The sequence below is a fragment of the Primulina tabacum genome, chromosome 13, assembly GCF_025594145.1.
Source record: "Primulina tabacum isolate GXHZ01 chromosome 13, ASM2559414v2, whole genome shotgun sequence".
Classification (NCBI taxonomy): Eukaryota; Viridiplantae; Streptophyta; class Magnoliopsida; order Lamiales; family Gesneriaceae; genus Primulina; species Primulina tabacum.
The window spans coordinates 37912089-37928791 of NC_134562.1; the positions used below are offsets into that span (position 1 = coordinate 37912089).

The 16703-nt window shown below is 32.4% G+C and overlaps 3 protein-coding genes across 6 annotated transcripts; 1 reads left to right on the top strand and 2 right to left on the bottom strand.

The window, feature by feature from the left end:
• Nucleotides 1–2217: 2217 nt before the first annotated feature.
• On the bottom strand, nucleotides 2218–4915 carry LOC142522998 (BTB/POZ domain-containing protein SR1IP1-like). 2 transcript variants are annotated; one of them, XM_075626629.1, is made up of 5 exons: nucleotides 4803–4915; nucleotides 4628–4697; nucleotides 3954–4544; nucleotides 3334–3873; nucleotides 2218–2938 (listed from the first exon to the last, which is right to left on the bottom strand). In XM_075626629.1, the coding sequence occupies exons 1-5, from the start codon at nucleotides 4820–4822 to the stop codon at nucleotides 2417–2419; spliced, it is 1743 nt and encodes a 580-aa protein (XP_075482744.1). In that variant the 5' UTR covers nucleotides 4823–4915; the 3' UTR covers nucleotides 2218–2416. The 2 variants fall into 2 exon arrangements, with proteins under 2 accessions (XP_075482744.1, XP_075482745.1); XM_075626630.1 differs by having other exon boundaries at nucleotides 4810–4902.
• A 4854-nt stretch (nucleotides 4916–9769) lies between these two features.
• Nucleotides 9770–12416, top strand: LOC142523262 (uncharacterized). 3 transcript variants are annotated; one of them, XR_012814611.1, is made up of 4 exons: nucleotides 9770–10608; nucleotides 11103–11193; nucleotides 11314–11404; nucleotides 12189–12416. XR_012814611.1 is itself a non-coding variant. In XM_075626994.1 (3 exons), the coding sequence occupies exons 1-3, from the start codon at nucleotides 9965–9967 to the stop codon at nucleotides 11335–11337; spliced, it is 768 nt and encodes a 255-aa protein (XP_075483109.1). In that variant the 5' UTR covers nucleotides 9770–9964; the 3' UTR covers nucleotides 11338–11753. The 3 variants fall into 3 exon arrangements, 2 of the variants coding, with proteins under 2 accessions (XP_075483109.1, XP_075483110.1); XM_075626994.1 differs by lacking the exon at nucleotides 12189–12416 and having other exon boundaries at nucleotides 11103–11200; nucleotides 11312–11753; XM_075626995.1 differs by lacking the exon at nucleotides 12189–12416 and having other exon boundaries at nucleotides 11314–11753.
• Nucleotides 12417–12781: 365 nt separating this feature from the next.
• LOC142523285 (putative prolyl 4-hydroxylase 9) lies at nucleotides 12782–16122 on the bottom strand. Its single transcript, XM_075627023.1, has 8 exons — nucleotides 15782–16122; nucleotides 15549–15656; nucleotides 14564–14721; nucleotides 14337–14439; nucleotides 14102–14197; nucleotides 13521–13586; nucleotides 13301–13420; nucleotides 12782–13063 (listed from the first exon to the last, which is right to left on the bottom strand). The coding sequence occupies exons 1-8, from the start codon at nucleotides 15905–15907 to the stop codon at nucleotides 12968–12970; spliced, it is 873 nt and encodes a 290-aa protein (XP_075483138.1). The 5' UTR covers nucleotides 15908–16122; the 3' UTR covers nucleotides 12782–12967.
• Nucleotides 16123–16703: the final 581 nt, after the last annotated feature.

Consider the following 16703-nt stretch of genomic DNA (forward strand, 5'->3'; position numbering starts at 1 on the left):
AAATAATAATAATATACCCAAAAAACAACAAGGGTTTCTCGAATTATTTATACATAATATAATATAAGTATTGTGAATAGATTTTTATTCTAATTGTTCGAGTAATTATTTAAATGAAATTTATTTGTATAACCATTTGCTAAGTTTCTCCATTATGGTTATTTTCAGATCCAACCTCACTATAAATATGTTGGGTTAAAGATTTTATTTTTGTATATTATTTTTAGTTAAAAAATTTAATATTATTTATATGATATAGTTATAACTTAATATAAATGAGTATGTGGACCATTGATTGGAAGTTGGGATTGGGTTAGACGACCAAATCATAGGAATAAGCTGGCACTAGCAATTTTGAGAGCCTACTCGATATCTTAAAATGGTTGTTTCAGAATCAGTGGGAAACACGAATCTAGTCAGAGTAACAAATCCATATTTTGTGTTTGATTGATTCAATTAAAAGTGCTGCAAGAATATGCATGCCAGCTGAAATGTGATTTTTATTTATTTTTTAAAATTTGGTCTGGTACCAAGTGGTACCTACTACTAGCTTGCTTAAACGACGAAGTTTCTTAAATGTTACGCTGGACCAAATTAATTTTAAAATATTACATGCCTAATTTTTGACATGTAATAACATATAATTATTTTCGGAAGGCAGTATAATTTGCATTTTATCTGTGCGTGTAATAAACTGTTGACTTTTTTTTTTTTTACTTCTTATTAATTTTCTTATACGATTATTAATTTTTATATATAATAGTTGATTAGTTCGAGCCAGTGGATTATATATATTTTCCGGACGATTGACCCATAATTTGTGACAGCAAAAGCAAAATCTTGAGTTGACGGCATGATAAAATTAATAAAATATCCCATTTGTTAAAAGATCGAGCGAGACATTAGCTTCTGCTCGAACATGATGTTCCATTGGCTACAAATACTTAAAATTTTAAATAGTAACAACGGATAATACTATTTTAGTTTTTTCATTGAAAATATTCACGATGATATTACGTATGACAACAATGTATTAGTGTGATAAAAAAAATAACATTGACAATAAAAATAAAAAATCGTAAAAAGATAAATATACGCTTGTAAAATTGTACATTTTCATACTTTCATATTCATTTTTATTTATTTAATGTTCGGATTCGGGGAAAATAATACATTGAAATAAATTGACCAATAATTAATATCGAAAGTATCGATTAAACTTAAATATAAATTTGAATATTTAGTGACTGGCACGCATACCCATAATATTAACTATATAAGCACAATTAGATGACCAATTTCACAAATTACTCCTAAAAGTTACATAGGGAAGTTTTGTTTGCTATTGGAGATTTAAATAAACATATTGCTTTAAAATTTTAATATAAAAATACTTGCACCAAAAATAATAAAAATATTTGGATAAAACGTGTGTTTGATGTGCCCGACTACTGAAAACATTTGTATAGCACCGACTGGATCGAGGTAACTTGCTACAGTTGAACTGTTTTATTCACTTCAACAAAATTTCAACTTCAATTTATATTTTATTTTTTTTAAAAAAAAAAACATCTTTAATTCTTCTTAATCAATAAACATTTATCCTCACTTTAGACACATATTCATACATAATTACGTCCGCATACATTGTAGTTTTTATTTTTAAATATGGAATTTTACCTAAAAAAACATTAAGATATATTGGTACAAAATATTTAAGAAAATAAAATAATCAAAGTTCCACCTATCTCACCAATATTTTAAAAAAAGCCGGGGTAGAAAAATCAACTAATTTAATTATTGTAAACTTTCAATTTTCGTGTATGTAGGATGTTATTGTATTCAATTATTTTTATTTGAAATTTATTCCTAAATTTTGTAAATAGAAAAATGAAACGGTAGGCTTTTTTTGTTCTCTAAGAATTGGCAAAGCTACATAAGACTATTATTACAAGTTTACAACATAAGAATCTATCTAGCCGTATGGGAAGAAACTAAATTAAGATACTTGTATTTTTTCCATCTTTCAAAATTATTCATTTCTAAATTACGATACTTGTATTTTTTCAATCTTTAACATTCTAACTTTTTTTTGGGTTTTTCATTTAAAAAAAAAATACTTACAAACATGTAACACGTGCAACGAGATAGTAGTTATATTTATACATCAGAATCACTCCAACATCAGTATCAAGAAAAAACACACACAGTTGTCGATAAATCAATCAACGAAAATATTTTAATCAGACATGTTTTACACAAATCAATTTAGATGTTCTCGCCTCTACACTACTATTTTATACAAATATCACTCAGAAAATGGATTCAATCCTCTCCACAAGTTCAAAGCCACAAGCATTCAGAAAACAAAAACACACATAGTTCCTTCACTTACACTATAGTAAAATTCAAAGTTTCAAGATATAGAGTGACGCCTGTCTCTGCTCGATTTCGTCCTGATTTTCGGACTTTGCATGATTCCAATATCAGCACGAATAAATCTGCTAAGTTTTCTTGACACCGAACTTATGAATGATTTCCGGGACTCAGGTGTTTTCTTTGTAGTCGAAGTTGTGCGAGAGATTGCTAATGGACTAGCAGGAACAGACAACGTAGTTGAAGATTTCTCGAAGTCTTCCAATCTCATTTTCATCTTTGCCAACTCGAGTTTCAGGCCTTGATTTTCCCGCTGGAGATTCGAAATCGAAGAATCATCTGGAACGGGGTTAAGGTCTGTGGAGTAAGAATTCTGGGTGTTGGTGCTGCCATCCATGACTTCTCTGAGCCGTTGTTGCTCGTAGTAAAGGACTTGGACCACAGTTTGAACCGGGAGCCTGTCGTTTTTAGCTGCATGTTCGCAAGCTTCGCGAGATAGCTTTTGACAGTCTATTGAACTGCATATTCTCTTTTTGTCAACGTCACTTAACGAGGGGTGCGCCTGGAAATTACAACGAAACAATGCAGATGAAGCTGATGCCACAACAAAGTATGTTTGCCTAGAAAAACGGTGTAAGAGTCTTGTAGTTCTATTTATTTGGGTATGAATTCAAGTCGGAACTAATTAGGACCCAGTTATCCAAAGCCTCTGCCCAAACAATGTATAGTTTTATAATTTGACATGTCGTCCCGTGTGAAACCAGCCGAGACCTAGAAGATGTTATCAATGTTGTTTGGCAACAGATGTTAAAAATTAACTTAATCAAATATGAAAGTGAATTGCGCCTGTACTTGTGGCCCTCAGTCTCTAATGTCATGTTAGATAGCATGAACTCTGAGATAAATGTTAACTGACAGATTTTATGATTGTGCCAGATTTCTAAAGAAAGTGCAAACCTTCAAGTAAATGTCTACGGCTCTATATATTCCATCATCCGTGATTCTGGTTTGTCCAGGAATAAGTTCGGAAAAATTGATGAACTTGGCAACCGATAAATTGCGGTCACATGCTATTTCTTGAAGGTAATTCTCCATTAATCTTGCAACCATTTCCTTCTCATGCGACGAAGGGGAAATATAATCTCGATCTTCAAGACAAACCTCTCTGTTTTCCTCGGCTTCACAGCAGAAAAAATTCATCATGACCCGCTGCACAGTCTCAATATCGAACAACGTGTCCCCTGCGATATAATAAGAAGGAATCAATAGGTCATCTATCTCAGCTTTTCCGAGTTGTGAAGCCATTCTCTTCTCCAAATCAAGCCTGCAAGCCACCGTTGTTTCTAAATATATCGCAGCACGAAGAAGCATAGAAATGAAGCTAACAGAAATTATATCTTTCTCTCTTGGAAGAAGGCCGACTATGGTTTCTAAAACGACCCTTTTCTCGTGTTCTTGTTTTACGTCACGATTCTTCCTATCTTTGGAATATATGTCCTGAAATTTCAAGAAAAAATGGTCACACTTGTGATTCATTTAGCATAACATACAATTCAATTTACGGAACAAGACCTCACCAAATCTCGAAGGGATTTCTGCACATACAGCATTAGTATCGCGCCCAGAGCAAGTTTCTTGAATCCCCTGGCCATCATGGCAACAAGGACCCGTTGAAAAAGGTCGATTCGCAGAACGATCAAATCCTCAGCCCACCAATCAAGAACAGGCTTCGAGTCATCCAAACCGTTTTCGGCTCTAAAATTTTCAACAAACTGGCCATCTTTACAGGCTGCAAAAGCTATCGTATCTATGCATCTGTTCACTAATTTAACTTCCTCTGCCATAGGCAAAAGCGTCTCGCAAGAATATAAAATGTACACCGCTCCAGCAAGACTCGTGAGCGCGACCTCATTCACATACGCTTCGGTCCGGCCTACTAAATTCCCTACCGCGTAATCTTCTGTCATCTCAAGAAACTCAGCCACGCATCTCAGCGCGGCGATGTTAGCTGTGTTGATTTCGAAGTTTATTCCGTAGCAGAACTTCGCAGCAAATTCGAATCCATCGGCTCCACCTGGAATATCAGGGATTTCGATTACCGAAAGGTCCGCATCCGTGGATTCTGAAGCTAGCTGCCTTATGTATCCACATTTTGAGATCAAAGGGAACTATAAAATAAATCAAGAAAATTTAGCTTTCACCATTATCATTATATATTTAGTTGGGATATACACAAAAGATTTGATTCTACCATATGCAATGAAAAGGAAGTTCCTGCAACAATAACAGTAACATCGCTGGGTATTTCCTGGGAAAAGATCCTGTTTAACATGAAAATAAAAAGCTTTTTAATACAAAATCTTCTTCTATCCAGAAATTAAGAACATTTATCCGATGTTGGAACGAAGAAAAGGATAATTAGTTACCATTCACCTGTCCTCTTCATGGTAGAAGAAAGAAGATCCTTCTTATGGCAGATGTATTTTCAGTCTGCCACTGTCAAAACTCGAGAGTCTCCATGTCTATTATATATATATATACATATATATACATATATATCATATCCAATAAATTATCGACAACTCATCCATAATCACAAATAATTTATTCTCCATGTCATTCTTTCGTTTAAAAAAGAAAGATACGCACATTAAATTAATCAAGTGGGAAAATTAAAATCGTCATTAAGGATATTTAAGAAACATGTTTTTAGTATAATTAATCTAATTTTATTGGTTTATTTTTAAAATTGTGCATATGATGATTGATGATAGTATACGATAATTCAATAGAGTAATTAAAATTAGTCCTTGTGCAATAAAAAAATGTAAGTATGAAACTAGATATTCATATATCAATTTATTATTTATCAAGAAGCGAAAATTTTTATTCTAAAAGTAAGAAGGAAAAAAATAATTTTTATTAAATATAATGAAAGCTTTAAGTGGAAGAAATAATTTGTTTAATTCTTAATATATCTTTAAACTTTATAAAATTGATTTCAAAATAAATTTCTCAAAATTGATTTCATTCTGAACCCCTTCAAAATTCCGTCCAATCTTGTACGGAAAAATGTACCCTGTCAAGAGTTACATAATGGATTTTTAACGGCCAAAATCATATAATTGTATATTTAAGAAAATAAATTGATTTATTTATTGAAAACAGTAATTACGTATTCGTAGATTTATTTAATTATATCATAAATCAACTTACACATTCAATAAACATGTATCCGAAGAATTATATTTATATATACATTGGGAAAAAAATAAAAAAGTGTATATCAGATATATAGAATATTTGAATAGTGTGTGGTTGGAGAAATGTAGGAATTAAATGCATGAACGGCCAAAGAGATTATCATCCCCAAACAGAAACGCAACGAAATGAATGTTCGAGTTAATTGAGTATGTTAACATTTAATTGATTGTCAAGAATTAGATTCTTCTACTAATATTTTTTCGGACGAACATGTTACACAAGATCTATCTTATCAAATGTACATCGAAAAATAACGACAACAAATTTTATGGTAGCCAGAAATAAAATATCAAAGAACAATAAGTTGTATACACAGAACAACAATTTTGAGTGTACGTCTGAATCACTTGTTCGTGAATCTGTGACACAAAGCATTATCCACTCCTAATTGTACTCAATCACAACCCCAAAAAAAAAAAAAGGGAAAAAAAACGGGTCTCATAGTGTGAAGATATATTTTTAATTTGAAAATTAAATTACTTGAAAATAATAATTATTTTGAAACAATAAAAAAATTATTGAAACTTGTCACGAGTGGTGATTGATAGGACCTGTTTTCTAAATTAACTTTTATCAAATAATGGAAGTGAATGGCCCACCAAAAATGTGAAATAGAATTAATTCCTGTAGATGATTTCGAACAAACATGCATCATTTATTATTCATATTTTTTAATTATATAAATATAAATAAAACTAAAATATTACTCAATCCAAATTTACAAACTTATACACGGTATTGATGTTAACCGAAAAATAATAAATAAAAAAGAAATTATATCTCATAAATATTCCTATTCACTCGCGTAATAATTGGATCACAACATTTATATTTATATTTAATAAGGTTTGGTAATAGAAAACATTCAATGAGGTGGATGAGAAATATAATACTTTTTCTTTATTTATGATTGATCAAGATCTGGATGTGGGGATCCCCCGACATTCCATGTTCTATTAAATATTTATACTGTTAAACCAATTTTCTTGAGGTGTGGAAAAAATAAAATCTTATTTTATTTCATGTTCACATCACTTTTAGGGTTGAAAAAATAACATCAATGGCTCGGGACTTTTGCTAAATTATGTGGTTAACGATGAGTCATGTCACTTAAAATCCAGGGATATTTGAACAGGCGAATTAAACTGCCACGGATCTAACAAAAATTCTTTTCTATACTGCCTTTAACTATTATCAATCAAAGTAAAATAAAGCCATAGAAATGAGCGGTTTATTCAGCGCTACACTTCAGGCGTTGTTGTAACGTTCATTGTGTTGGCTCTCTTTATAGTCAATGAATCTCGGGATGTGTTGGGATTGAAATAGAGTTTAGAGGAGGAGGGTTAATAAATTATGTAAATTTTTTTTTTAAAAAAAGTGAGTTGTTCTAATCGTTTTCAGGATGCTAAAACAAGTATCCTTGAACAGTAAGTTTACTGAACCACTAAAAGGTGAAAGTGCGGACAGACCAATATTGCTAATGATAAATATATATTTAAAAGATCATTTCAGCAAGTACCAACAACTACAAAAGATAAATAAATGAAAATAAATGCGTAATGTAAATGACACAAGGATTTTAATGGATGTTCAGAAACTCAAGCTCATATGTCACTTCTTCTTCTATTTAAAAATGTTTTCATTAAATGACTTTGGTTTTACTTGTAACAACAAGTGTAGCAAATGTTGTTAATAAAGTTGTTCTCATTTTATACTCAAAATCTTATATTTTGTATCAAATCTAAAAAGAGTAAGTACAAAAATATCATATATTAATACTATAATTTTAAGGTTTTATACTTATTTTTATCCGCGAAAAAATATATAGCCAAGAGAGTATAGAAATTTTCCACGTGAATAAATAACGTACGGCTCCTGGTATCTTTGTTTGAACTGGGAACGGATTTTCTATCAGATTATTTAAAAATGAACGTGTTGATCGTAACAGTATTTGATTGTGCAGCTATTTTGTTATAATGAATGCAATAGCAAGTGGCTACACCTTTATACTATCAAATAGTGTAGAAACATTTTTTCCTTTATAAGAATTAAACACAAATTCATGTTTGGATTTAGAGATTTAAAACAGGTTATATTAATTATTTAACTCGATATATAGTTATTTATTGAATGAAATAACATTTCATTAATCATTAATCATCAAAGTTATGTTTTACAAAAGGAGTGAGAAAAGGTGGACAAACAATCTTTACAAAGAAAAGACCCTCCCCCAACCCAACCCAACCCCCCTAAACCATAGGAAGCAAGAACATGGGCTGCGTCATGTGCTGATATTGTACAATAATGGATCGAAACATTTTGTTGTAGCATGAGAACTTGGTTGATGAACTAACTGCACGAGCTTGTGGCTTCTGGGGTATGTTGACTTGGGTGATATATTGAATCAACAACGTACGTTACATATGCATCAGTTTCCAGTACTTATAATGTGATGCCAATAAAACTGGACTTGACAAAGCCGAGCCAACCAGCTTGACATCAATCTTCCAATTTTATATATATAATATATGTAAGATAAGAAGGCAGCAGAGGGATGGGACACTCTCCTTTTACATTTCATTATTGATATCAATTACGAAGGTGGTGTCGGTGCTATATATCTATATAAAAGAAAATGAAAATAAAAAGAGCGATGTTTATACTCCAAAAATTAGTTACCCCACTTCACCTGTATTATTTAATTTCATGACATACAAATTTAATTTTACCCTATTTAATTTAATTGCTACTCTTTTTTATTTGACTAAAATGATCTCTCGTAATTATACTAGCCATTGACTTGCCCGAGTCAATTTCCAAGTTGCAGTGACACGATTTTTAATTGGGTTATTTGCGTTCTTTTTTATATTTATGTATTTTACATTCAATTTTTTTTATCAAGTGTAAAAATAATAACGAGTTTGGTTTCAGATACATAAAATGTAGAGGATGTTAATGTATAATATTCATTTTTAACTTTTATTCAAAAGTTACAGTTTAAATTCAACTTTATTAATTGTTTGTGTGGGATAAAGTAATAGACTTGAGTATTTGCAAAATATATGATTTTGTAGAAGTGATTAAATTTGTAGATTAAATCAGGAGTAATGTTTGAAAATAAAAATAAAAAGTTTAAAATTAGAAATGAGAAATAACTGATAAATAAATGATTTTAATATTAAATTTTTATCATAATGATTTTAAAAAAAACAGAATCAACATCTCATCGGTTTTTGAATTTCAATTAAATAAAACAAAAACTAATGTACAATCTATGTTACGCTAAATTTATTTTTTTAAAGTCAAAAGTCAATAATCACTTCTTAAATAATGATTACAAATGCTCCCTTAAATTAAACTTAGATAACTAAATTAGCATGCTAAATAGAAAGTGGAAGAATTAGTCCAATTTATGAACAACAAGTAGTAGTTTTATTTTTAAAATTTGTTTTGTGCAAGATGTTTTATTGGAAAAAAATTTCTAATTTGAATTGATTTTCTCAAACTGTTTTTCCATAATTTAATATGTACAATATTGACATGCTTGTTGAATTATAAAAAGAAAAAGAAATACTATGTTTAACAATAAATTAATTATTACATATAAAAGTTAATATTTTTAATATTATTTTATTATAACATATATAAGATTCCATTATTAATTATAATCAAAATATGTATTAGATTTAATGGTCCACTTGAGCACGTTTTTATGAATTTCATATGTTAAAATAAAATTTGAATCCTTAGTTTGTACTTTGCATGAACTGAACCTATACGAAGATATGACTCACACTCTTCAGAAAGATAATTAATTTTGCTTTTACGAATATTATAAACAAAATTCAAACATTTAGATAGTTAATTAATATATATTTTATGTTATTTGAGATTTTGCACCGACGGAATCCAAGAATATTCGCTACCTCAGCACCCGCATGTATATTATATAGATTAAATTTATAATATTTAGAATATTTTAATAATGAAACCCAACGACTGTTTTTTCACCTAATTTTGGTAAAATTTGTAAATTTAATAAAACTAATTTTTACCATGGAATTTAAAGATTAGGAGAACATACACGAGGTTGTTGGGAAGTCGTCTTCGTACAACTCCCGCACACCGTGAAACACTAACGAATCCTAAACGAGACGTAACTCTACCTCTTCAAGAAGAGAATATCCTATCATAAATCCACTCAAACTCTTAATACTATATAATATTAATAAAAAAAATTTAAAAAAAAATCAACGTAAGACCAGCTCCAAGATTTCTCTCTACTTTCAAGGATCACTTTTTCGGTCTTTTGGTACTATCCCCCATGGATTTGGTGCAGCTTTTACTATTATTCGTCGTGGGCTTCTCTGTACTGGTGTTTTTTATCATCAACACTATCGAATCAGTTCGAGATGACGGGAAAAATAGCGACGACGTAGAACAAAAAAGTAGTTTGCTTTGTCATTCTTATAGCAGAATTGGAGATGGGTCTTGCACAGTGGAAGAGAGTGACGATCGAGAAGAGGAGAAAGGCGGGGGTGCTGTTGACGGCGGTGAAAAACTTGAAGTTTCTGGAATTTTTGAAAGGGTGGGTTCCGAAGAAATACAAGAACTTGCAGAAGCAGAAAGTTATGGGGTTTCTTCAAGCTCTGAAAAATCAAATTTTTGCAGTGCGACGTTGGGTACTAATGGAAACAACAAAGGTGAAATCTTGAGTTGTAATATGGATATCAATGAGGAAGATGATGAAGTTGCCAAGGGAGATTTTGAAGATTGGGAGGGAATAGAGAGAACTGAATTAGAGAAGACTTTTGGTAAAGCTGTGTTTTTTGTTAATTCTAAGAATAATGCTGATCACGTAAATGGAGATGTGAAATTGCAGTTACATGGGCTTCAGAGAATTGCTCTTGAAGGGGTTTGTTATGGATCACAACCTATGGCATTGAAGGTTTCTGCTAGAGCCAAGTGGTATGCTGTTTAAATTTTCTTTGTTTTTCAAGAAAATTTTTTATTTGGATCCTTTGGTTTGATATTTGAAACTCTGTTGTCTTAACTTTATGTAATGTATATGCAGTGGACATTAAATTGTTCTTAAATTTGTTTCTGAACTCGTATTTTCACGTGAAACTAAAGATGAAACATGTCGGATTGATGTAGAATATCTTTATTCAAGAAAAGTGAGTAGTTGGGTACTCAATGCTCAGGCAGATAATGGTTCATGAGGGTTTGCTGGGTAGATTGAAATTGTTGTCATGGTCAAGTTAATGCGCTAGTAAGAAAGGAGCTTTTGGACGTTTTATAAAGTGTCATATACGATTGTATTGTATCCTTTGTAGAGGTTTTAATGGGATTCTTGGTCTACCGTACTACAGAAATCTGGTTCTCATTTTGTGGTTATATATTTAATAGGAGCCTAAGGCTTTAAAGTGAATTGACTAATGAAATAATTCGTAATGTGACAGGAACGCCTGGAAGAAGCTAGGTAACATGAGCAGAGAAACGGCGATGGAGAAGTATATCAACATTTTATCCGAACAAGTTCCCGAGTGGAAGGTGGATGAGATTGTCTCTATTTAAAATCTCCTTATACTCGCATTCAATGACCTCTTATTATTTTAGTGTTTTTTTCACTACTATGTCAGTGTTCTGAAATTTCTCTATGATATGGTGAAGGTACCGAATATACACAAGATATAAGTAACTTCTGTGGATGACAAGAGATCGTCTCAGCCTGATAAATATGAAGTTTGATCTTAAATTTAAGGTACATTATTTGATCTCTTGAGCGCATAAGGTTTTGCTTAAAAAAGGATGTATATGGGGTCCGATTACTGAACTATTTGATGGGATGTGGAAAAAATGATGCAGTAGGTGAACAAGTGATATCTCTTTGAATCTTGATATATTGTTAGGGGAAAAGAACCATGTTCTGCGTTGGTCTAAAATCATGACCTTAATGCTGCCATCCAAACCCCTGACAAAACCTAAAGGAAAAGAGGTAAAAGAGGGGGAAAAAGGGAAAGAAATTCAAAGGTGAAGTGTATCAATTTGAACTGTTCTGCTGGTAGATTTGATAATTTGGTAGGTTGATTTAGAAAGAAGGGAAGATAAGGAATATGCATACATCCTTAGTTGCCAACTTGGCATATGAGGACAAAACTTAGCAAACAATGGATCTTACACCCTTCCCTTCCATTGTTATCATATTTTTCTCGTATTATTATACTACTGATCCTAGTTCATGGCACTGGGAAGAGTCTCTATAACCTATACAGGGTAAGGATTGACGAGGCGTCCTCTGGAAAACCTGACTTAGCGAATCACTCCACAACCGTGTTAATCTAGATATCTTCTAAGTAAATATGTTAGTCAGTCAAATATATGTTGGCAAAAATAATTTTTGACCGAAATAGATGATCAAAAGTAATGCCTCAATGGTTATCTTTTTCTTTCTTTTCTTAGCTATCATGTTATATTAAAATCATTACGCCACCATTACGAGATTTTGATTAGTTATTTCTTATTAACTAGTTGTTTTTTACTTTCAGGTGAATATGCCAAGAGCAATTGGTGGTAGTGGTTTCTCTAACTTCCTGGGGATGGCAAGGGATAGATTGCTGTTTTTTTTTTTCCTTCTTTTTTTTTTTTTTTTTTTTTTTGAAAACGAGGAATAGATTGCTGTTCTGAGACCAAGAAAGTAAAATATTTGTTGATTTTATTGGCTTGATTGTATTAGTATGCTGCAATCCATATAACATGCATTCCCTGTTTGTTTATATTAGTTTTTACCGAGGAGGAGAGACTACGAAATAAGACATTTGTTCCAACGAGAAGTTGGTGCTTTTCATAGAGAATTTTAGATGATCAATCGACCATCAACATTGATTTGTTAATTGTTATTTCTCACAATGCCTTCTTATCCCTGTAAATGTCACTCGAATCCAATCAAACCATCATAGTCGACCTAGTTGGCCACTTGGGTTCCGAAAATAGTTCATGGTCTGTGATTTAATCGCCCTCTCCTCAATCTGATTTTGGCCGATGCCATTATGATTCAGATATGTTCTCTTGGTTTACTATGTGTTTTCTATATATTTTCAATCGCAATCATAAACAGAATATCTAATCATGCAGGTAAATCACCCCTCACATGTAGCTTAAAATTTTATTTCCAAGTGGGGGAGGAGTTTGTGAAAGTTCCACGCATGAATAAACTTTGGCTAGTTGTCTACTTATTATTGAGAAAAAATGTATGTTTCCTGTACCCTATGCACGGCCAAAAGTTCTCCCTACTGATTTCTCATAAATGCCAAGCTCCTTGTATACATTAATAATCATTAACGTCCCGTTCTTGGTTCCTGATCCACTTGGTCGCCACCCATTTTTCACCTTTGATTACTGGGCAGCTCCCATGGAGAGACGTCTGTACACCAAACATAGCAAAATGCACCAGTTCGTAATATTTCGAAATGCTGTGATACATAAATATGAGGTAAAAAAAATGAAGATTGTCTCGATATGCTGTGATACATAAATATGAGGAAAACAAATGAATCTTCACCAGCGATGTAAGCTCATCAGCATGTTACGCTCTCAAAAAACACGAAATTGCTTTCTACGGAAGAATGGATCCTAATGCAGATGTCTAAGTTTTACTTACAAGATCAATAGTGCTATTCGGGAACAGTGAGTAGAATAAAAGTCCATCGCCCCTTCGGGGTTTAACTTTCAGACCAATACATTGACGAAAATTGTAATTGGAATTCATGTTTTGTCCATTCTGTACATCAAAAAGCATTTTGTTACATATAGCAATCGGCAACTCGAGGGGGTACATGGCCACCGGAGGGAATTAAAGCTAGAAAAGTAGAGAACATTACCTCGAAAGGAAACATGGTTTCTCCTCCTTCTTGAACATCAGATAGATACAACAAGAACGAAGCAATCTGAACAAGTTCGCAGTAAAGAGTTAATAAAAGTAGTAAACTAGTAAGAGCACAGACAACAAAGGAGAAACAATTGTCGCATCAAAAAGCCCATGGAAATGAATCAGTGATTTTGTGTGGATAAAATGGTCAGCTGTGCCGTCAAAAAGAAAATGATTAAAAACATTGCAAACGAAAATGAACATAAACAAAATATTGAGATTGATGACAACAAAATTTTACCAGGGTAAGTTTTAACTCTTTTTGTAAGGAAACTGAACATTTTGGCAGTTAGCAGAACGATGAACTATCACATGAAAAATATAAAGGTTATTTATGATTATTTTCATTAATATGGCAGTTCTTCAGAATTATCCCAGAGAATACAAATGGGAAGTCATAAGTTTTTATATGATGAACAACATGTGGATTCTTCGATACAAATATCACTAGGTTTCCAGTTTTTGTGAGTTGGGCACCAGAACATCTCTAACAGTAAAGAACTCAAGAAAAACATATTCTCTGGCTTTCGTTACCCTTTGGCTCTTCTGTGGACCATATTCAGCTGGATTGAAAGCATCATAATGTGAATGGTATCTCTGTCCAATCTCATATCGTAAGACATTAAAAGCCTGAAACATGATGCAAGGCCATTATCAGGAAAACCGTGGAGATAAACTGAAATCGTGATTTCTGTTGGTTTAGTTAGAGATTTTGAATAATAAAGACTACATAGAGAAAAAAAATTAATCTAGCTTAAAACAAAACCACCTCTCCATGATTCTTAGGGATCATCGTTGCTTTAGCAATTTTTGTTTCAATCTGATCCAGGATTCCAGTTTTGTCATCAGATGAGCTCATAAACATGCCAGAACTAGTAACAAAAGAAAATAAAACAAATACACAAGAGGTGAAATGAAAGAGAGGCAAAACATACGACCATATACAGCTTCCTTACTCCACCACTTAGAATACAGATGCATGTGTAATCAAATCACCTCGTCCTAATTCCCTGAGTACTTTCCGCTGTTTCTCCTTCACGTAGAGCTAAGGATGATGGCTTGAGATGCAGCTTGGCCATTTGGATAATGCTTTGACATTGTTCTGCAGTCGCAAAATTTGGGAAGTATAATGCACGAGGACTCCATCTCAGAATCTACAGTTAGAGTTGAAGAAACATGATAGACATGATAAAACATAATAATTATATAAAATAGCAAGGAAGGATGAAAACTGTGTCAGACTTGCAGCCATCAAACTGCTTCACATCAAAGAGTTGAGTAACTGCATATATTTATCTTCATCGCAAGTTTATTTCTTTCTTTTCAGTTTATATTTAAATTATCCTCCAATTTTTGCTATTCTAAGACAGTAGGTGATAATGATCATGTATGAAATATATAAGTTTGTTTTTTCACATGATCTAAAGTTTATTAAACCAGAAACTAGCAAATCCCGCACAAAATATGATACAATCATTCGATGGAATTCGTTAACTCATCAATTTAAAAAACTCAAGGATTTATCATAATCTCATAATTTTCCTTCCAGCAAAATTTCGATGATGAATCTCCTGGACCCAAAAACCATTAGTTTCAAATTCTTTTGTCTACATTCTACAGCGAGGTTTGGTCTTCGAAACCTAAAGCCCTCACTGGAAAGTTATATACATTATACAAGCTTACTCAAATAAGCTTGTAAAACGTACATACGTACACATATAAGTTTTTGCCTTTTAAATTTACCATCTTGTTTGTTTTAACCATCATTTTCTGTTAAATCCTGATAAAAAATTATTCCTCCCGGCACACACCACCAATTCATTCATCCCGTGGTCCTGCTATTTGTATCTATTCAAACTAAAATCCATATAAAATCATATAAGAAAACAAATATCAGAAAAGACCGCCACTGCATTGTGAAACTTCTGTCGATTCAAACCCATAACGCAAAAAAGAACAAAAAAAGGGAATTGAAACATACCTGAAAGGGGATCGTCGCAACGGACTCTTCACCGGATTCTCCATGTGGCAGAGCCTTAAATCCCAACTTCTCTTCCTCCATGCTCCGCTGCGGCGGCCTAGGCATCTCCTATCTCACGCAAGTAAATAAGGACGATCAAGCATACACAGCACCAACATGTACCGCATATACACATTTAACACTCCATACTTCAAAGACACTCATTTTCTCAAAATGAGTATGTACATACTGACCTGGTTCGAAAAAAGATATGAACCAGAAAAACCGGCGAGGAAGCAGGAGAGACAAAGGAGGAAAATCCACGGCAACCCTAATTTCGTCCGAGTTCCTCCGCTGAATTTGCTTCCTTTGATCTTCATTATCGTGAATGTCAGTTGCGATCAATTGAAAACAATAATTGGACTTCATGAAAGTGAGATTCTTGTGGAATTTAAAGGCAGACTCAGTGCTTCGTGATTTCTAGGTGAATCCTGTGTTTTTGTTTTGGTATAAATGATTTTGGACTTAAATCGAGAAAAATCAGATTGATAAATCTGAATTTGATTTATCCCCACCTATTAATTTGAAATGCCAGACTTTATCGCACATTAATAGTTAAAAGTTAGGCACGATTAAGTAGAAAAAGGAAAAAAAATTGTTGAAATATGCAAAAGAAGTGTCATTTTCAAATTAATTTTTCAAATCAAATCCAAATACAACATGATGGTTAACTAATTAGAGTCTATATATTATGAGACGATCTCACCAAGTTTTATCTGTGAGACGAGTCAACCATATCGATATTCATAATAAAAAATAATACTTTTAACATAAAAAATAATATTTTTTCATGGATAACCCAAATAAAAGATCTATCTCATAATCCTATGAGACCATCTCACGTAAGTTTTTGTCAACTAATGAATTGAATATAGAACACAAGTTCTACTAAAAATATCATTTTGCCATGCTATTTTCTTCCACGTTGGATTTCCGCTGCTGTACAAGAAAACAAGTCTGTCTAATACATAAAATGAACTTTAAACTTTTCGTGGGCTCGTAACCTGCAAACTACTGGCCCTGATAAATATTAAATAAATTAGGCCCATTTAAAAGGCCTATTTGTATTCTTCCGACTCAATTATATTTTTATATTATTTTTCTAATAAATATTCT